This window comes from Callospermophilus lateralis, chromosome 1 (assembly GCF_048772815.1).
Source record: "Callospermophilus lateralis isolate mCalLat2 chromosome 1, mCalLat2.hap1, whole genome shotgun sequence".
NCBI classification, from domain to species: domain Eukaryota; kingdom Metazoa; phylum Chordata; class Mammalia; order Rodentia; family Sciuridae; genus Callospermophilus; species Callospermophilus lateralis.
Window position 1 is genome coordinate 5,721,255 of NC_135305.1, and position 21,675 is coordinate 5,742,929.

A 21,675-nucleotide genomic window follows, 5' to 3' on the forward strand; every position below is an offset into this window, starting at 1 on the left:
AGTGATCGCACAGAGAAGGGGACACCTTGGGCTGTTTGAGTGGATGCCTTTCCCTGTCTTCTCCTTATGGTGGCCAGGAAAGACAAGAAAGACGGTTCTGGTCATCAGCTTCGCTCCCCTAATTACAGTCTCATGGGAAGAAGGGAGGGGAGCAAGAATACAGGAGGTTATAAACCTGTGGAGAGAAACCCCACAGGGCAAAGGGTCAGATTCGGTGACCAGTGCCACCTGGGTCCAGCCAACCCAGGGTCCCCTGCAGTGAGCCCTGGGCATATGTGTGGGGACTGTAAGAAGACCTTGCCTCCCCCGGGCAGACTTTACTAACTTGGCCACCTCCACTGGTGGCCTGAATTGAGCAGTGTGCAGAACACATGTCCTAAGTGCCTGAAGGCCCAAGCACACAGTAATGTGGCACCTGCGGGAAATGGAGACATTGAGGTTGCAGAGGTCACCAGAGCCAGACCCGCCTTCCCTGGGGCAGGACCCTTCAGTCCTCCCCAGTGCTCTTGACTGGTCTTTGGAATTCTCTCTGTCCTTGGAAATTAAAATTAGGGTTCTCATCCTTAAGGACAGCTTTCTGGGCCCCCAGGGGTTTTTGTAACCCAGTCTCTATTCCAGCTACGGAAATAGGACAGGTGTCTAGTGCCTTCCTTGATGGCAACCTCTGCACGCTGTGCTTCCTCCAGAGACCAGGTAAGCAGCGAATGCACAGGACAGGCTGTGGACTGCTCTTGGGATCTGCACCCAGCTCCCTTCCTCCCTCCCACCCAGCCTGCCACCTACCCAGGCCTTGCACAACCTCTTCTGCCTTTCAAGGGTCAGCACACCCCAAGCTTCTTTCCTGGGCTCCTCATTCTCTCCTGACCTTATCCAAATGGTGACAATTTTCCCAGCCCCGCCTTTCCAAGCTCTGAACTCAGAAGCCGTTTCTGCAACAGGTGCACCTGGGAGTCCCCGTTGTCTCCACCATACTTCCCACCTCAGGGTGGAAATCTCACCTTTTGTCTCTGGAGCACTGACTACACTCACTGTGACCGGGAGTCCTGCGTGTGAGGCCTGGCCTGCTGCCAGGAGGTGGTGGAAACTGCAGAGGTGGGGCCTGATAGCAGTCTCGGGTCCCTGGGGAAGTGCCCTTGAGGGGACTTGCCGGCCGGACGTGAGGTAAGTGGTCTGTTCCACCCTGTGCTTCCACCATGCGCCAACTGTGCACTGATGCTTCACTCTCCCCAAGTGGTTGTCTCCAGTGTCCCCAGTGAGGAGCAGGAGCACATTCTCCCAGGAGGACCGCCCAGACCCTCCTGCTCATCTGTGCAGAAGCAGATTTGTTGTTGTTGTTGTTTAAAAACATTTCCTCTTTGCTGGATTGTTTCCTTAAAGGCACTATTTGTCATTTCTCTGCCTCATGTCCTTGCTCTCCTTCCGCGTGCGTAGCGGGGGTGCTCAGGACTGAACCCCACTGCTGAGCCACCTCCCCAGCCCTGTTGGTTTTTGAGACAGGTCTTTCTAATTGGCCAACTTGCCCTTGGACTTGTGCCTCCTGAGGTACTGAGGTCACGGCGTGTGCCACCGCACCTGGCATTTTATATTATACTTCTTTGAGGAAAAAAGCATCTATTAGGTATCTCATCCATTTTTAAGTTGAGGGTTTTGTTGAATTGTAAGCACTGTTTATGAACCAGATACAAGTTTACAGCTGACTTCATTTCCTCATGGTGTCTTGATAAACAATCCCATTAATCCCAATCCCATTAATGTTTTATGGCTAGTTCTTTTGGCAAGTCACCTTGAAGCAATGAAGAGACTCCCCTACGTTTTCCTCTGAAGCTAACAGTGTTGTGTTTGGCTCTATGATGCGCCTGGAAATGGTCTGAGCCTAAGATGGGGTGTGAGGCCTCCAGCAAACGTGGCCTGGTTCCTCTCCCCTCGGGGCAGGCCAGCTCCTTGCTGATGGTTGGTGGCAGGGCATGTGTGGGTCTTCCTGTTCCAATCAGCTCCTTGTCCTTCAGTCAGTAGCATGTTGGAACAGTTCCTACAAATCTTTTTTTAAATATTTATTTTTTTAGTTGTAGGTGGACATAATGTCCTTATTTTACTTTCCATGGTGCTGAGGATCGAACCTAGGGCCTCACCCATGCTAGGCAAGCGCTACCACTGAGCCCCAGCCCCAGCCCCTCCAAAATTCTCTTCAAATGACTCTGGCCACTCTCTGGTGTATACACTTCCATCTATTTTTAAATCACATACACTACCGTCTCTACAGGAGCTACTGACTCTGACCCAAGGTATGTCACCTGACGCCGCCTCCCACCCACGGCCGCAGTAGCTGCATCCCAATAAATCCCAAGCTGAAAGTGCTTTTCATACGCGTGGCCTGCCGAAATGCCCTGGCTTAGCCTTGCTTCTGTTAAATGTGCCAAGGCACTTAAATTAGCTCAAGTTCAGCAAAACCATCTAACAGTCTGTTTAACAGTAAAGTGCTCAATGTGTCTGGCTGGCTGTTCTCCTGCGCCCACCACCTTGGGGTTGAAAAACGAGTCAGGGACCGTCCATGGTGGTATTTGTTTTTTGTTGTTGTTGTTGTTGGGGGGGTTGGCACCAGGGATTGAACCCAGGACTTAGGTATCTCTGAACACTTCTGATTTTCTGTAAATTGGCAATGTCCTGCGGTGAGGACGCTCTAGCCCCATTCCCGTGCCCTTCCTTTCTCCTGTGTCCTGCTGGCCTTCAGCACCGAGTGCAGGGGCAGAGGAGAGAACGGGCAGCCTAGTCTTGCCCCATCACTTATTTTTTGGTATGGGAGATTGAACCCAGGGGAGCTTGACTACTGAGCCACATCCTCAGCCCCCCCCCTTTTTTTTTAATACTTTTTTAAGGCTGGCTTTGAATTCATGATCCTCCTGCCTCACCTCCCGAGCTGCTGGGATTACAAGTGTGTGCCACCACGCCCAGCCCTGGTCACTTTTTACCTGAAACATGGCTGTCTGGAGTTTCCAGAGGCCAGTTATCTGGTTAAGGATTTTCCTTCCATCTGCGCCCCCTCCTCCATTGGGGTATGTTGAGATAAGCACTGGTGTTCCCGTCACCTGAACTCACACGTGGTCAGGTCAGTCCCATCCACAGCTACGCGCCAAGAGTGCGAGCACAGCACTGCCCTGGAACACTGGGCTCAGAGCGGGACTGGGACACACCAAGCTGGGCGGAGCCTCGGGTACTCAGCAGGTCGGCCTCGGAGCCGTGAAGGTTCTGCATCTTGGCTGCCTTCACCATGGACACTGGTTGACCCTCCTGACGGCCAGTGGACCTGAAGAGACTGTGCTCTGCTCCTAGTGGGGCGGTGTCCAGTAGGCTGCTCTTCAGTTTGAGGTCACTGTGTGATGCTCCTGGGGGTGCTGCTGGGAGCCAAGTCCTCATCTTGCTGCCTCGCCTTTCAATGTACACCCTGCATCGAATGTGGCCCTGAGGCGGCTTTGTGGCTTGGCACTGAATTCTGTGTCTCCTCTGGGATGTGAGGGAAAATGTCACCTTTTATCTTGGCACTTACAGTATAATTGAGAAGACACTTCTGTACCCAGCTGCCTGTTTAAGGACTTCACAGGCAAATGGATTAAAAGTACCCAAACTCATAGTTAAAGCTAAAAAACCATGAAGCTTTCCCTCGAGTTGGGGCTGCTCCCCAGCTGACAGCTCATCTGAATCCAAAAGTACTTCGTGTCACACCCAAGGCCCCACAAGACCAAAACAAAAAACAAAAAAACAAAACCTGCATTAAATAATCAAAAAGATCCTTTATTTTAAATGTGGATAGTGTCATAAGTCATCAAAATAATTTATAATAGTTAACTGCCTCTTAAATATTATAAATGCCTTCCAAAGTTAAAAATCATTGTGGATTCAACCAACTTCTTCAAATGATTTAAAACATATTAAATGATAACAGAATGAGATCCTGTAACACAGGAAATCATAAGTTCCATCACCAAGGGGTTGGAGAAGCACAAACCAACAGGAACAGAATGTCACCTGCCGGGCTCAGCCCTGTACGCCCTCCATGTGCAACAAATTCCTTGAGAGCAGCTCAGAAGGGCCTCGACATCTCAGTGGAGACTCCTGGTTGCCTACAGATGGCCGCCCTCTCCAGGATTCCCACCAGCCGGACCCCAGGGCTGGGCTGGCAGACTGGGTGGCACCCCTCACCCTTCCAGGTGCCACTGCTGTGAGGAGGAGCCATCACAGATGGCCATGGCTACGGAGCCCTTGGGACCCAGAGTGTCCACCACACTCAGGCACTGTCCGACGGACACCTGGTACAGCCAGTTATTTTTCTGAAAAAGGCAACGGGGATTGTTTGTTTTACTGAACACAGTAAAGATAGGAGAGCCCAATTGATCCGTGGAACATGCACAATTGATTAAAAGCGTCCCCGGGTCAAGTGCTCATTGGCCACCCTTCTCACGCACTCACCCCAAAGGTCCACTGCTGGGATCCACCCGAACCGTGGCACTTCATGAGCCGAGGCGGGTCTGAGGAGCGGGTCTCGGACATGTCTAGACAAAGGAGGTTATTTAAAACCAACTCGTGCTCTTCATTGTAAATCCAGATCTAGAGAGGAAATCGGGAACACTAGAAATCAGAGCTGGAAAACACTTCTCGTGTTCGTGGAAGAAAACAGACAGACTTATTCGTGTGCTAGACCCACACTGAAGCAGAGCGTGAGGGACCGGCCATGCTCACCCGAGGCCCGGGTGGTGAAGGAGCGGTCCTCAGCTTGGTGCTAATAGGACTCGGTGGAAACTGTACCCAGGGCACCCAGCAACGCAGAGCTGACAGTGCCATGCTGGGAGGACCCTGAGTGGTGCTTGAATTTGGTTGACTTGATCACACAACCATAAATCTCTTTCGGGGTTTCACAATTATCTAATTCTCTTAATTCACAGACTATGTGGGGCTTAAGAGGGGCCAAGGATGGCTGGGGCTGTAGTTCAGAGCTGGAGCACTTGCCTGGCATGCGTGAGGCACTGGGCTCAATCCTCAGCACCAAATATAAATAAAACTAAGATATTGTGTCCACCTAAAACTTAAAGAAAAAAAAAAAGAGGGGCCAAGGAGCTGCCAGTGTGCCCAGAACCATGGACACCTATTGTCAACCATCTCATCTGCTGGGGCAGGGGCTGGAATGGGAAGTGCAGGGAGGAGCCTTCCCTGCAGGCACCAGCAGGACCTTCAGAAGGTGAGCACCTCCCTCCATTCAGCCTGTTTACTCATGGCTGCTTCTACCTGTAAAAAGGGACGTGTGAAGCCTCCATCTGAAGGGGAGACTCTGGAGAAACAGAACATTCCAGAAAGCTAATGTTTCTCGGCCTCTTTGTCCCTTGACCTCCTGAAATGGGACTGACTGAGGGACCAGACATTCGTTTTACTTAACAGCCACATGTGGCTACAGGATTAGGACAGTAAACTCCTTCTCCACCTAGAATAACTTCAGCATCTCAGCCCACCGGGACCTGTCCCCGTTCTAGCAGTGTCTACAATACTGCTACCTCTCCTACCAGGAATGGTCCAAAAATGCTCATCACCTTAGGGAAGAGTACATTCACCATGTATCAGAAAGGCCGAGTGGTCTATTTTTCATTGTTGCATGACACCAAGGCACCACTAGTCATGGAAATGGAAATTTCGCAGGCCTTGTCTTGACCAAACACATCCCTCTGACATCGGAGTGCCAAACCGAACAGCCCCACGTGGCCAGGACAGTGCGCGGAGGACACAGGAGGACGACAGCAATGGTGTCTGCAGTGCTCTCTAGGGCCACTCCCAGTGGAAAGTGTGACTGAGGTCAGAACCTCAGGCACCGAGGTCGTGGGCCCGAGCCCACCTCCCAGCACTGCCTTCCTCGGAGGCCTCACTCACCTGCGTCGGGTCCCGGTAGTCGCAGGCCTTCAGCACGACCAGGCTGCCCTTCTGGCTGGGGCGGCCCTGGGCCACCAGACATTTATTGGTCTGGAAGTGGTAGAGCTATAAGAGAGGAGAGCGCTGTGACAACTCGGCATACAGGACAGACGTCGTCAAGGTGCCTGCTCAGGAGGTCGGGGAACTGAGTCCCAAGCATGAGTGTCCAGGGACTGCAAGGCCATTAGCAGTCTCAGCATGGACAGGCAGTGGCACGGGGGAATCTCTCCATGGACGAGTTCACCTCTGTGGGGGCAGGGAAGTACACACCATCTCCACCCTGAAGTTCCAAAATGAGACCAAGGAAATAAGCACCAAGGCACAAAAAGACCCCATTAACTGGACCGTCCCTGCTGACTGCAGGTGAGCACCGGAGGCTGCCCGAGGAGATGCACCTCAAGCAGCAGTGCTGGCAAGGCCTGCGGTCGGGGGCACTCGTTGTCCTCCCACCTCATGAGCTTCCGACAGGGTTCATCAAATAGAACCCAAAGGGGGACAGTGCTAGGCCTGGCCCTGAAGGACACCAGCCCGGCAGCACGTCAGCAGTGTCAAAGGGAAAAATGGGAAATGGCAGCGTCCACCCATCACTCTCAAAATGCCAGGTTTGGTTTTATTGTTGCTTTGGCAGGACTGGGGATCAAACCCAGGGCTACTGAGCTATGTCCCCAGCCTTGAGACAGGGACTTGCTGTGCTGCCCAGGATGGCCCTAAATCACATCTGATTCCCTCCCAGGGAGCTGGGATTCTATGTGTATGCCACGGTGCTAGCCAGAAAGCCAGTTCTAAGAAACAATTCAGGAAAACAGTTCAATTTTAAGAGAAGACCCCTAAAATTTAAGTACGATTAAGAAATGGGGTTAATCCCATTTCTCCTGTAATCTCAGCAGCTCACGAGGCTGAGACAAGAGGGCTGCAAGTTCAAAGTCAGCCTCATCAACTGAGCAAGACCTGGTCTCAAAATAAAAAGGGCTGGGGATGTAGCTCAGAAATAAGCGCCCCTGGGTTCAATCCCTGGTACCGAAAGGGGGAATGTTGATGGAGGACTGCGTGGGACATCGGGTGTGAAAAGCCTACTCTGTGCCACCTTCACTCCATCCAAGGCGGTCCCCAGAGCCACTCTGCTCCTGTTTTCTTCAAGCATCTACTGACCCACAGTGCCTTTCCCCACAGCTGTGGGCACTGCAGGGCACAGCACAGACCTGCCTGGAAGTGAGCCTCCCTCAGGCAGCAGGGAAGGACCTGGTGATAGCTAGGCGCTCTCGAGGAGAGATGGGAAAGGGTCACACCTCTAGTGAAGCACCTGCCTCACCCTGCCACGCTGCAGGACCCGGGGCCGCTTGGGTCCTCTGTTGATGAAAATGGGCTGCTGAGGCCTGGCGTTGGGCCCAGGTATCTGCATCTCTGGGTAGACATGATCCAAGTACCACCTGAACGACTGACAGCCCAGCCTCTTCCTCAGCTCAACCCGCTCACTGATGTCTCCATAGCTTTTGGTCTTCAGATCAGGCCTTAAGGAGAAATACTGCTCCTGAATTAGAAAAAGAAAAAGAAAAAGAATGGAACTTTTTTTGTTAAAATAAGTATCAGACAATTATATTTGAGGTTTGAATTTTTCATTCCAGCGTTTTCTTGATGTTGCCAGATGTTACCAATGGAAATTTTCACACCATTTGGAAAAAAAAAGGACATACCTTAAACTGTAAGATATGCTGTCCCAATTTCAGAAAGGGCAAAACATGTAAATGGTACATCTCTGCATCCATGAAACAGGTTAAGCCTGAGAGTAGTTCTCAAGTTCTGTGGTCTTCTTAGGACTCAATATTTTTAAAAGCTACCGAAGACTCTTTGTTTGCATGGGCTATACTATTGATTATTTAAAGCAAATATAAAAATATTTATTCATTAAAATAAACCATTTTCAAATCAAACTTTAGTGAGAATAGTGGCATTTGCTTTGTTTTTTGAAAAATACAACCTCATGAAAATATTGTAGAAAGCAAGGGGAAAATGGACACCAAGTAGCTGTTAAGATAATTACTACACCAAACTCAGTAACTTTCTAAAGTGTAATTATAGCTGGGTATGGTACATATGCTCCCAGCTACTGGGAGGCTGAGGCAGAAGGATCTCAAGTTCAAGGCCAGCCATGTATGCAACTTAGCAAGATTACAGGCATGTGCCATCCACCCAGCTTATTTTTCATTTTAAAACGGTACGGTGGCACATGCCTGTAATCTCAGCAATTCAGGAGGCTGGGTTAGGAGGATGGTAAGTTGAAAGCCAGCCTCAGCAACTGGCAAGGACCTAACTGCAAATAATAATAAAATAAAAAGGGCTGGAGAAACAGGTTCAGTAATAGTTCCCGAGTTCAATTCCTAGTACAAAAAAAGGAAAAAGCTAAATTATAATGTAGAACAAAATACTGTTGAGATTTTCATACTTTTGCATTAAAACTTTCTTGCTCTTTTACTCATGAAAGATTTTATACCACGATGCCTTTAGTCAATTGGAAAATACTGACTGGCCCACTGAGTTATGCAGTTCTTCCAAAATTTAACTGTACAATATTTAAATTCATAAATATCACTGATCTGGTTCATTTTTGAGAAAGTGTCTTGTCAAACACCAGAGGTCTGAACCACCACGCGGTCAGATGTCCTGGGAACAGGGGAGATGCGGATCAGGGCAGCAGGCTCCCTCCCACACGCTGCACTGTCCAGCCTACAGCAGGAGTGCTTTCCGCACAGGCACGCACATTTACGAGGACGTGCTGAGATTTTTACTATTTCATGAATGACATTCTTAAATTAAACTGGCTTTTTCTGTGAAATGCTTTATAGGTATACAAATTTGTGTGCCAGTAACACATGCCTTGAATATAATCTGCACCATGTCCAGCCCAGAGCCTCCTCTTTCCTTCTTCTCCCCTTCCCTCCCAGGTTCCTTCTCTTTAACTGGTGGTCCTTCTGCTTTTTTAAAATTTGTACTTTATAGAATACTTTATAGAATAGCTCAGGAGGCTGAGGCAGTAGGACTATAAGTTCAATGCTAGCCTGGCAACTTAGTGAAGTCCTGTCTCTAAATAAAATATATTTTTTAAAAAGCGCTAGAGATGTGGCTCAGTAGTTGATCACCCCTAGGTTCAGTCCCCAGTACCAATTTAAAAAAAAAAAAAAATTCACTGTGGCATAGTCACATAGGTTCATAGTGTAATTTTATCAAGTTAATTCTGCATTTCCTCCCTTTTCCCATCCCTCCTCCCTCCCCCACTCTACTCATCTTCCCTTTTTGTGGGATCTGCCCTCTCCCTTTCCTCCTTAGTTTTACCTTACACATATGAGAGAAAATGTGCCTTATTTCACTTAGCACAATAGTCTCCAGTTCCATCCACTTATTGGCAAATACCATAATCTCATTCCTTTTTATGGCTGAGTGAAACTCTTGTGTACATGTGCCGCATTTTTTGATCTATTCATCTGTTGATGGGCACTAAGCTATAGTGAACTGCCCCATGTATCACCATAGTGTGCCGACTCGAGTTCTTTAGGAATGGCACCACCACATGTATTTATCCTAGTCTTTTGAGGACTCACCATTCTGCTTTCCAAAGTGGTCATACTAATTTGCAGTTCCACCAACAATGCAGGAATGTACCTCTTCTCCCATGTCCCTGGGTTTTTGTTTTCACTTCTGAGTATGAGTTGGTGCCAACATCTGATTGATTCTCGGGCACCTGCCATTTTACCCCTGTGCTTCTCACCATCAGTGCCACGCCAACATGGCAAGCATGACAAAGGCTATACCAATCTAACCCGGCAGATCACACTGTGGGATCTGTCAGGTAAAGATGGCTCCAAATGAGCACAAAGTTGAATCTCAAGGAGCTCACAGTCTGGCAGAGGAGAAGGGAGGAGCAAGCAATACTGCTCAGGGTCCCTGCTTCTGCTCCCAAACACTGCCTCCACCTGCATTCATCTCCGTGTTGGAAATCACTCACACTCCCTTATTCACCTTTTATCCCTGTGCCTGAGAGAGTCTGGCACACAGTAGGTACTCAGCAAAAGAGTAAAAATGTACACATTCACAGCAGCATTTTTCATAACTGTCAAAAATAGAAGCAACCTCAATGTCTTTCAGCTGAATGAATGGAAAAGTACTATGTGGTATATTTACACAACAGAGTATTAGTATTTTGTCCCTTTTTATTGATAATATTCAATAAAATATTATCAATATTTTATTGAATTTATTTTTATTGAATACTATCAATATTTTATTGATAGTATTCAATAAAAAGGAACAAAATACTAATACATGGTACAACGTGGATGAATCTGAAAACGTGAAGGCCCAGTAAAAGACAGAGAGAAAACACATCACGGACAGCTTCATTTGTGTGAAATGTCCGAGAAAGACGAGTTTACTACAAAGTCATGCCTGGTGACAAAGGGAGTGACAGATGAGGGGCAGGGTGCTAGCTTCTGAGGAGATAAAAAATGCTTCAAAATTGATATGTGAACACATTCAAAAATATCACAAAGAAAATACCAAAAGTTGGGTGAGACAGAAGAAATAGTGGAAAGGAATCCCAGGTGGGCGGAGCCTAACGAGGAAAGCATGAGACCCAAAGCCAACTCTGGCAGTCCAGGGGAACCAGAACTAACCCTGGCAGGCGTGGCACTGCCTCTGGCAGCAGAGCCACTGTTCGATTCAGAGGAGGTGAGATCCGACACTGAGTAAGAGAGTGAAGAGAAGACTTGGGGACGAGGCAGTGCCAGGCGAGGAGAGAAGCCTCTGCCCATGCAGTGCCCCTGCCCTGGGCTCCCACCGTGCCCTCAAGCCTCACCTTGTACTCGTCCAGCCAGACGTGTGCCAGCCGCAGAGAGTTGTGTGTCATGGTGTCCTGGCCTTCAGGAGACCCATAGGGCCGCCTTTTTCGGAAAATGTGTCCTACTCTGGAGCAAGGGATGATGAAGAGCTTACCGCCACACATCCAGATCTGGCCAGAAGCAAAGTGTGCGTTAAACGCTGCTCAGTGCTGCAGTACGAGTGTTCATACAATACATCTTCATTAAATAGGTCTATAACTTTGCAAGATGCTTCATCTTAATAGAAATATCCAAAGAAAAAAATCAGAGGGACATTTTAAAAATCACACCTTTCTAAAATGCACTAAAAGTGTACTAAAAATGCTAAAGCAATGTTATATTATTTTTGCTGTATATGAAAGATGCTCACCAGACTTTGTTGCTTTTACCAGGTCAAAGAACTTGATCTCAGAAACTTAGGGACCAGGAATGCTGATTAACTGGTCTTCCAACTTCTTAGGTACTTTATTATAAACATACATGTTTTAAAAGAAATCCTATGGATTAAGAGTCAAAAGACCTTAGTTCTGGTCTAAATTTTGCCCTTGATTATGTGAATTATTTAGTTACTATAAGTTGCAACTAATGATAACCTATATGCCTTTGCCTTTAATCTTAAAATTTTAAAATTATGGAGGAAAAAACTCTTAAAAAACATGCAGTCAATATATCTGCAAAAATACAAAATGACGCACTCGTCCATACAGTGGTTTATCCCCCAGGGCTCTGCTGACTGCACCTAGAGATGGGAGGCCTCAGTTTTCCCTCCATCCCCCTTCCTGTCCCCACAACAGTCTTACCACAAGGTCCCCCAGGCCATAGACTCAGCCACACCTTCCCCTCAGGTGGGAGGACTCCAGCTAGAGGTGATGGAAGGTCCACTACGGACACAGTGAGATGGGAGCCTCGAACCTCCAGAAGGGACAGGACCCCCCACCACATGTGCCTGGCAGCAGCAGTGACATACAAGCTGATGAAGAGTGGAACTCCAGTCCCCAGGCCACACCCAGCCCTCTACAGCCACACCTGCCACACTCCGAGGACAAAGGCCTTCCGAGCGCTTCTCCATCTCTGAACAGATCCTGTTCATATCACAGGCTCTGGGGTAAAGCAGCCCTAACTCCGGACTGTGTCCGTGAAGAAAGCCAAGGAGGAGTTACAGAAAACAGATGTACAACAACAACGTTTCACGCCACAGTTAGTAATCGAACACAAACAAAATCAAAATTACCCGAAATGATATTTCCAAATTTTCTCCTCCCCAGATATCCATGCCACTGTCGTACTGTCCAAGCTCATTGAAGTACTGTCTGTTCATGGCAAACAGTCCCCCCGCCATGGTAGGTGACCTAGGAGGAAAAGAGAATTCCTGTACCAACTCTAAGTTACACGGGAACATGCCATTACCTCACCTGCCATTTCTGTTTTTAAAAATTCAGTGTAGCTCTGAAACAAACAGATTAACCATTAACTCGACCTACCATCAGGGAATGAGCTGGGCCACAAAAGAGGATTTTCTAGATTGCTAATGACGTGCTCAGTGTTGCACATGAAATCTATTTTTGTAAGTGTCAAGAGTCCCTTCTCATTATCCCCCCGTCTGACAGGATTCTATCTGGAATCAATCATGATTTCCTCCACCAGACAGAGCCACTGGGATAAAAATGACTCCAAGGTCCACCAGAGACTTCCCAAGCCTTGGTCCCTTGAGCAGGACCAAATGTGTCACCAGTGGCTCTCAACTGGGACAACTTCGTTGCCTCAATGGACAATTAACAATAGGAGCATTCTTAGCTGTCATGACTTGGCATATGGGTGGTGTGGAGGGGCTGCTACTGGCATTCTACTACCTATCCTAACACACAGCAAAGGACCCTAGGGTCCCCTGGGGTCCTATGGAGGGCAAGAGGCTGAGAAGCCTATGCTGGAATGAGGAAGCAGAAGCAGGCAGCCTCTGTAAGGCTCAGGCCCAACTTCCAGACATCTCACTCCTCAAACTGGATCCAGGGGATTATGGGTTTTAGTGACCCAATGTCTGGCCCTAAGCAAAAACAAAACAGCAAATAACCAGGCACCGAGGAAGATAAAAACAACATGAAGGAAAACAAGAGAAACAACCTACCATAGAAACAGACAAGCAGGGTTTTCAAAGATGAAGTTATCAAGTAGAGACTTCAAAGTAACTGCTCAATATGTTCAAGGACAAAAGAATGAAAGTCTGGCAGAGAACTGGATACAATCAAAGAGGAAGTCATAGTTATCCTAAAACCAATTCTTGGGCTTGAGATGTGGCTCAAGTGGTCGCACACTCGCCTGGCATGTGTGAAGCACTGGGTTCTATCCTCAGCACCACATAAAAATAAAATAAAGATATTGTGTCCATCTAAAAAACATTTAAACATCTAAAAGTATTAATAAATAAATAAAATAAAAACCACTTCTGAAAATTAAGACAAATTTAATCAGCCAATGAAAATGAGAGATTATTTCAAGGAAAGCAAAGTAAGACTGACGCTGATTTCTCATCTGAAATAAAGCCAGAAGGTTTTTGCATCCTGAAAAACAGCCAGACTACATCTGTATATTGAGTACAAATATTTTTTAAAGGAACACACCTGCAATCTAGGTGGCTAGGGAGGCTGAGGCAGATGAATAATTAAGTTCAAGGTCAACCTCAGCAACTTAGCAAGACCCTGTCTCAAAATTTTAAAAGGTTGGGGAAATATCTCAGGGGTGAAAGTGCCCCGGGTTATAAATCCCCAATACCCAAAAAATAAAAAACAACAGTGAAACTGGACATTTTCAGAAAAGTAAAAACTGAGAAATAATAAAGAAATAACGGAAGACCACGCTTTAGCATGCAGATGCTGAAGGAGCAGGTAACATAAAGGGGGAAATCATGTTCACAAAACAACATAAATGCTGATTACACAAAAACATCCTGCGGAGCTTAAAGTACATGCATCTCATCAACAGCATATACCTCAGGAGGGAGGTATGAACATTCTAAGACCCTGGCAATGTTTGAGGGAAGTGCCAATTTATATTAAACTTTGACAAATCAAAAATATACACTGGCCAGGTGAGGTGATGCACACCTATAATCCCAGCTATTTGGGAGGCTGAGGCAGGAAGTTTCAAGCAAGCCTCAGCAATTAATGAGACCCTGTCTCAAAAAATAAAAAGGGTAGGAGATGTAGTTCATTGTCAAGTATCCCTGGGTTCAATCTACGGACAACCCTCCCCATACACACACACACACACACACAAAATGTCCAGGGTGACTACTAAAAAACAGAATATGTGCCTTCTAGTAATGGGTGGCAGCTGGAAACAGAACACAAACATCTGAACTCAGTCCAAATAAAAGCAAGCAAGAGACAGAAACAGACAAAGCGAACGGCACAACTAGGGTCTTAAAAGACAGAGCTTTCACACTGGTCTAAAAACAAAGCGAACAATATCCACTGTATGCCCTTGCATAGGGCCAATCTAGACACAAGACCATGGTGGTACTGACAGGGCAACCAGGCTTGACCACACTGCAGCCCAGGGGACCGAGGACAGGGACCAATGTCCTGAGCAGTCTTCATGCTTCATGTCCACAGAGTCTAAAGTTGCTTAATCCTGAAAAGAGGATGGTGCCTATCATCTGGTGTCCAAGAAATAAAAAACAAGGCCAAGAGCAGAGATGGCCCACAACCTGCCTGGGAGAGGAAGAACAGGAAGAAAGGGCAGAAGACAGCCTGACCCTCCCCAAAAGGCCTCCACTTCCTCATCTAGGAACAAATGTGTGTTTCTGATTAAAAATACTAAAATTTAAGCAATAAAAATATTCCCAAAGTTGGTGAAACAGGTGAAGAGATTTAACTAGCTACTCAAACTAAGAATGAGAATACATGCAACAAAGTCTGGGGTACTTCTTGGCAATGAAAAAGTTTAGGGGGGAAAAAAAAGACGACTTTACTCAGCTGCATGTTGAGCAAAGCTTCTGAAGAGGACTGGGTTTAGATGAGGGAGGAGAAACAAAGGCGTCCACCCCCTGGGAGCCTTGGAGACCAGAGCTGTGCTCTCCTCAGGGACGCCCCTCCCTCTAGGAGGAGCAGCCGCAGGCCCACCAGAAAGCGCAGCAGAGACAGGACCCACTCTGCTGGGAGATCACATCAGAGCCTTGGAACCAGGCACAGACCTATCGATGTCCCCTCAGTGGTTCAGATGCACGCTGACCAGGGCTGCAAGACCATCGGGGGCACTCTGGACACCTGATCTGTGGAGAAAGGATCTGCTACGTCTTCAGTAGATCATCTACCAAAGTTGAGGGGAGGCGTGCAAACTCACCTCACTAGACATCATAAATGAGAAGGCTAACAGCTCTGCTTATAAAGCGAAGAACACCACAAACAGAAAACAACCAAGTGTCCCACCAACACACAGTGAACTGCATAAATGTCATGCTGGACTCCCAGAACAGACCACTACCCAGTAGTGAAAATGAGTCACCTGCAGCCATGTACCACACGTGGAAAGATTTCAAAACAATGTTGAACAAACAAAGTGAAATTAAATAATGAACCGAGTGGGCGTTTATATAAAGAGCAAGAGCAGGCAAAACTATTCTAGGTAAAGACTCCTCCCTGAAGTGCCACTAATGCCGGAGAGCAAGCACATGTCACAGCCGGGGAACAACACCTGTGTTGTCAGGCTGGGACCAGGGCAGCCTGGAGGGGCCTCTGGGTCCTGTTCAGAAGTGGCATTTACCTACAGAGTGTCATGACATAACCACTGTTAAGGTGCGTGAACTGCAGCTTGTACTTTTTATCTATAAGTATGTTAATTTTTGCAATATATGTTTTTAAAAAAGACAATGACCAAGGACTTTGAAGTTCTATAAAATCTACATAAAAATTTTAAATAAAAATAGGACAGGAAAAATAATATGAGAGCAAATTTATAACACATACTATGGATGACACTGAAATAATTAATACACTAGGATCAGTATTTGTACCAGTTAAGAATCCATCTTTTGAAAGCCTGATTAAAGAAAAGGCTGGTATACTAATGTTCTTTAGCACAGCATTTTTCTTATTATAAGTTGCACATCCCTAATCCAAAAACAGAAATGCTCCAAAATCAAAACATTTTGAGCACCAACAGGAAGCCACAAGTGGAAAATTCCACACCTGACTTTGTGCGACAGGTTAGGTACACTAAGACCACTCCAGGCTATATATATAAAGTATATGTATATGAAACATAAATTTCATGTTTACACTTGGGTCCCATCCCCGAGATAACTCATCATGTATATGCAAATATTCCAAAATCCAACAAAAATCCAAAATACTTCTGGTCCCAGCATTTTAGAGAAGAGATACTCAACATGTAGCAAAGAACAGAAGACAAGTTAGTGACCGATGCAAGAAATTACGTACTTTGACAACATGATACAGGACACCAAGTATTCCAAGGTGCCTCGTGCAACAGTGACCCAAGGATACTGCCGCATCCATCTGCCTCTCTCATAAAACCTTAAAGCTTTAACTATAAAGTTATTTGCAAATCTCTCTTTAAGACTTGGCAGAGCACAAAAAATTCAAAGAAATATTTAGTGGACAAATGAAGTCAACACTTCCCCCTACAAATGAGCAGGAATTATCTTTAACGTATTTTTCTTTTCCAAGGAAGTACTGAGACTTTTTAAAACATGAAAGCAAAGTCTTACCTTATTGGTGCAGTGGCTCCGTCTGCCCCACCCAGCTCAGCAAGGGGGACCAGGTCCCACTTGAAATGCAGGCCCCAGTTGAACCCTCCGCGCACCACTGGAGACGAGCTGTAGGCAAGTGTGTCAGCGCTGATGATGTCAATCACTGGGCACACCACGGTATGCGGGTCCCCATGGATGACTGCCAGCAAGGGCTGCAGCCACATCACATTCACTTCACAGTGGCTGTCCAGGAACACAAGCACTTCTCCTGAAGGGGCAAAGGGCAGAGTTCAGAAGAACTGCTTCTCACCTTGCTGTTCGGTTGCCACCAGCCAGTACAGGGGACGAACAAGAAGCTGGTACTCTTTACTTTACCAGCTGGGAACAAGAGAGCACTCTGCCCAGAGCATTCTGCTGTCATCTGCACAACCCGAGAAGCTTCTAGACAATGAGGCATCTACTCGGGAAAAGGACAAAGTCTCACAGGGACAATTAAATTCTTCCAAGGGTCAGACCAAGTGAGTCAAAATGTCTTGGTACACAGTGGCCTGTTGTGTGTGGCTTTTTTCATTACAACTACTTTAATCAAAATACTTCTAAATTTAGTACATACTCAAATAGATTGCCTGCCTTGGTAAACAGTATAGGGAACACACCGCTTCTCAGCTGGGGACTTGGAAGCATCACTAACTGTTAGAGTGTGGCAGTTCTCTCCCTAATGAGAGCAGCACTGCTCCTGGCCAGATGCCACCAGCTAAAGCACCCTCCATGCCTCCCATGGCCCTGCCTTTCCCACATTCCTCTCTTCCATTTCCTACATTTCTAACTTCCACAACTCTCTCAGCTTTAGTGGCTCTCATCAGCCAACACAATACATCTTCCTTCTAGTTTGCAAAATATTATTCATAAAAATTTTATCTTGCATTTTTAACTCCTCTGATAAATGTGAGCAAGAATGAGGACTTCTGTTCTTGAAAACTCCAAATTTCTTTGACATCATCATAGTTACTCTGAGCACTTGGGAAAATAAACTCTCATCAGGGAGCATTATTACTCTAAGTGTGCATCTATGAAACCTCTGATATAGATTTTACATGAGTTACCTAAAAGCACAAGGTGAATCCAATTTCAATGATAAAAGAAATACCCAGGCAAGAAAGTTTTCAAAGATGACAGTGAATCAGTCACGTTAGATCAATGTTTGCAAACAATCTTAACGAGGATTCAAGATGGCACACGGGCTCTTGGCTGCTGCTGAGTGAAGAAAGACAAATGCTCAGCATGTGCATTAAATGTGAAATGAGACCAATTCAATCAAGGTTTCTTTGAGCAGAAGTGTATTCATAGCTTTTCTTAATTCTGGAAGTGTTACTTCTTCCAATTAACTCCTTTTAACTAGAGGAAGTAAAATTACCCCAGATCACAATGAACCTGCCACAATAACTTCCTTCCATATCTGAAAACTATATATGACTACCAGATCATAATGGGGAAAAAAGAAATCCTGTAATCCCAGTGAAGGTGGTGCATACCTTTAAATCCAGAGACTCAGGAGACTCAGGCAGGAGGATCGTGAGCTCAAAACCAGCCTCAGCAACTTAGCAAGACCTTAGCAAGACTCAGCAAGACCTTATCTCTAATAAAATATAAAAAAGGGGCTGGGCATATGCTCAGTGTTTAAGTGCCCCTGGGTTCAATCCCTAGTACCACAAAAAAAAAAAAAAAAAAAAAAAAAAACCACCTAAATAACTTTTTTATATACCTTTATTTTGTTTCTTTTTACGTGGTGCTGAGTGCCTCACACACGCGAGGCAAGTGCTCTACCACTGAGCCATAGTCCCAACCCCCTAAATAACTTTTCATCTGAAAAAAATACACAACAGTAAACGTGTGTAACTTAAGGAGTTCAGACAGCAGGGTCCGACAACATCCAGCCACTGCTGTACCTTGCTGCCTTCAGTAACCGCGCAGCCAGAACAGCAGTCCTCAACTAGAAATTCAAGAGACATGAGCAGGATCTCTGTCCGCTAACTGCCTCAAGTCACCGTGGGTTGTAGAGCAGGAATGGCAGTGGCTGCAGCTGGAGCAGGCAGGGCAGGTGCCAGTGGCTGGGTGTGAGGAGCAGAGCCTTCAGCGAGCTCATACCACTTCTGAGTCCCCTCTCCATGTCCACAAACTCTCTGCAACATCACATCTCTAATTCTTTAATCAGGACCACAAAGGAACATCAGGAACACCAGCCCCACACACTTTTTGGTGACCACAGGAAGCAAAGCACAACCCTGGCACAGGGGAGCCCGAGCTCAACCCAGCACAGCAAAGACACCGCAAGGGTTGGGGCAGCTGAGCTGGACTCAAGATGCCTTCTCTACAGGAGTCCCCAGTTGACACCTGCCCCTTCTTTTTAGAGTGGATAGCTAAAGATGGTGAATGAGAATTTAAAGAGCTATTAGAAACAATGGAGACATCCCCCTCAACGGAATCAGAATGATTAACAGGGAGGGTTTAATCCCTTTAACAGCTGTGAAGCCCAACCCTAAACTACCAACTGAGATCCAAGATCCCCACTCATGGCTTCAAAGGCACGCACCCCACTCTAAGAGCTAGGAGCCTAATGCAAGCGAAACAGCTGGGTTTGTGTGCTCTAAGTTTTGTATTAGTTACATTTTGATTTGGACATTTTTGCTTACGTAGTAAGATGTAAAGCCTAGCTGAGAGACAGTAATGAGCAAGAAGGGCCAATGTAACACCATCCCAACAAGTATTCTAGAGCTCCCTCTCTGCCCTCTGTGCTCTGGAAAAGCAGAGTCAGAGCTACGAAAAGGCCTTTCCAAGCTGTCAGCCTCGCCTCCAGCCAGCAGCACTCATTCAAGCCGTGGGGAGGCTCTCAGGACCCACCCTCAGCATCAGCACCGGACACCAGGGAGAAGACATAGGGGCAGCTGTACCTGTGGCTTGCGCTGCACCAATCATCCGTCCTCGAATCAATCCCTCACGCTTTGTATTTCTTATGACTTTAATTTTTCCAGGGAGGTATTTTTGTACATACTCATCTAATTCTCCTTTTAAATCATCTGAAAATAAAGAGTTCCATAATTATTCAAACTGTATGAGACACACACAAAAGCATTTTATAGCTTTTCTAAAGTTGGAGCTGGTATGTGCCAAAATCCACAACAACAAATTTTTGAGCAAAACTACAGAATCTTCTATTTTGAAAGAATACCTAGCTTCTCCTATAGGAAGAAAAGAAAATGAAGGGCAGGAGGAGTCACTCCCTGCAGGCCCTGTTGTCCATGGGAGAGCAATCTCTGTAAGAGCAAGGCCTGGAGTCCAGCAGCCACAGTGAAAAAAGAACCAGGCTGGGGTCTGCTCTGGGCGACCGAATCCGACTTCCCTTAGAAAGTTAAGAAGCCACTTCTATTTCCCCTACCAATAACATGAAATCGCACATACAAATATGACCTTGGTTATATATTTTAGTGTCTTCCTTTGAAGGGCACTATTGAATTCCAGGGTGTGCACATCTTCAATTTCACAATAATGTCAAAAAGCAGAAAAGATAATAAGCAGTAATACTTTTCACAGATGGTTAGTACACAAATAACTGTAAATTACCACGAAAATTTTTTAAGATAAAATTACCACAAAATAAAATCAAAAATACTTAAAAAAAAAAAAAAGGCAAATCAAGCTGGCATAGTGTTTTAAGTGCCAGTCCTGCTACCTGGGAGGCTGAAGCCAAGAGGACTGCTTGACCCAGGAGTACCAGGTCAGCCCGGGCAGCATAGCAAACCCCAACTCAGAAACAAACCAACCAAACCAAACAAAAGCATCAACCATAAATTCCAGCAATTAGTCTTTAGCAAATCCCCTTGGTCCAGACTTAGAATCACTCATTTATTAAAGTAAATTTTTATTTCCTTCCTTCCTGGAACTGGGGATTAAAACCAAAGGTGCTTAACCACTGAGCCACATCCCTAGCTCTTTATAATTTTTTTATTTTGAGGCAGGTGCTTAGGGCCTAAGTTGCTGAGGTTGGCTTTGAACTTGTGATCCTCTTGCCTCAGCCTCCCAAGTTGCTGGAATTGCAGGCAAGTGCCACTAAAGTTTTGATTTCCAATAACCTTTCCAAATTTTCTACTGTGAAGTTCCGATATTTTCCAAGGTTTGAGAATGTTGGTCCTTTGGGTATCAGTATTGGTATATGGAAGTCAAATGGTGCCGAGTCCTTGGTGGTTATCAGAGTAGCTGGGCGCTCATGAGTCGACAGCCTTCTACCTACTGGTGCACAGTGAATTAAAGACAGGTGTGGAAAGTGCACAGGGCACCATAATGTACTGCCAGGCAGAGGTCATCGCAGAGCTCTCAGTGCAATCCACCTGGGTCTGGGACAACTGACTGGTCAAAGCACTATGCCCAGTGAAAAATGACAATCTCACAAGAACTGAATGATTCCTTTTACTAACATTTTCAAAATGACAAAATCAGACAAGAGTGGTTGCCAGGGGCCATCATGAGCGAGGCCACCTGCTGAGGGAACAGTACAGACTTCCACTGCAGCAGGGATCACAGGAGTCTGCATGTGGCTAAAATACACACATTTTATCATTCCTGCTTTCCTCATCTTACTAAAATTTTATACAATGTAACCAGTGAAGAAACTGATGAGGGATAAACAAAACTTAAATCTACAAATATTTCTTTAAAAATCAGCCAAGGGAAAAATTTCAAGGGCCAAATTCAGGTCACAGTTTATAAACAGATTACAAAAATAAGGCATATCTTCAGAATGATCCTACAGCAATGAACAGGCATCTCGGCTCAGCTGCGACTGCATATGTTGAAGCTGTACCCAGCGTGTGTTCAGTGACCTGCATGAGTCACAGCCTCGGTGCCCAGGGCCTGGCACAGTGGCACCTACCGAAGTCGCTATTGTCGTCCACAAGGATGACCTCATGCAGAAGGTATGCGGGTGTGCGGTCCACCACGCTGTGCACTGTCCGCAGCAGGGCAGAGAAAGCTTCATTGTAGAAACAGATGACAACACTAGCAACTGGCAGGTCGACTGGGTAAGACTTTTTTTTACATCTGTAAACATAAAGAAGAGAAAACCTGACATTTATTTAAAAACCCCAGGTCATTATTCACTAA

The 21,675-nt window shown here is 46.2% G+C and overlaps 1 protein-coding gene across 4 annotated transcripts in view; it reads right to left on the reverse strand.

The window, feature by feature from the left end:
• Positions 1-3,790: 3,790 nt before the first annotated feature.
• Positions 3,791-21,675, reverse strand: part of Galnt11 (polypeptide N-acetylgalactosaminyltransferase 11) — a 41,959-nt gene continuing 24,074 nt past the window's right edge. For 3 of the 4 annotated variants that reach the window (XM_076831640.1, XM_076831655.1, XM_076831647.1), the window contains exons 4-12: positions 21,446-21,612; positions 19,470-19,595; positions 16,540-16,789; positions 12,046-12,163; positions 10,793-10,945; positions 7,247-7,474; positions 5,908-6,012; positions 4,462-4,599; positions 3,791-4,322 (exon numbers count right to left, since the gene is read on the reverse strand). In XM_076831640.1, the coding sequence (XP_076687755.1) occupies positions 4,191-4,322; positions 4,462-4,599; positions 5,908-6,012; positions 7,247-7,474; positions 10,793-10,945; positions 12,046-12,163; positions 16,540-16,789; positions 19,470-19,595; positions 21,446-21,612 (1,417 nt within the window). In that variant the 3' untranslated portion in view covers positions 3,791-4,190. The remainder of the gene's footprint in view (positions 4,323-4,461; positions 4,600-5,907; positions 6,013-7,246; positions 7,475-10,792; positions 10,946-12,045; positions 12,164-16,539; positions 16,790-19,469; positions 19,596-21,445; positions 21,613-21,675) is intronic. The other variant, XM_076831663.1, reaches the window with a different exon arrangement.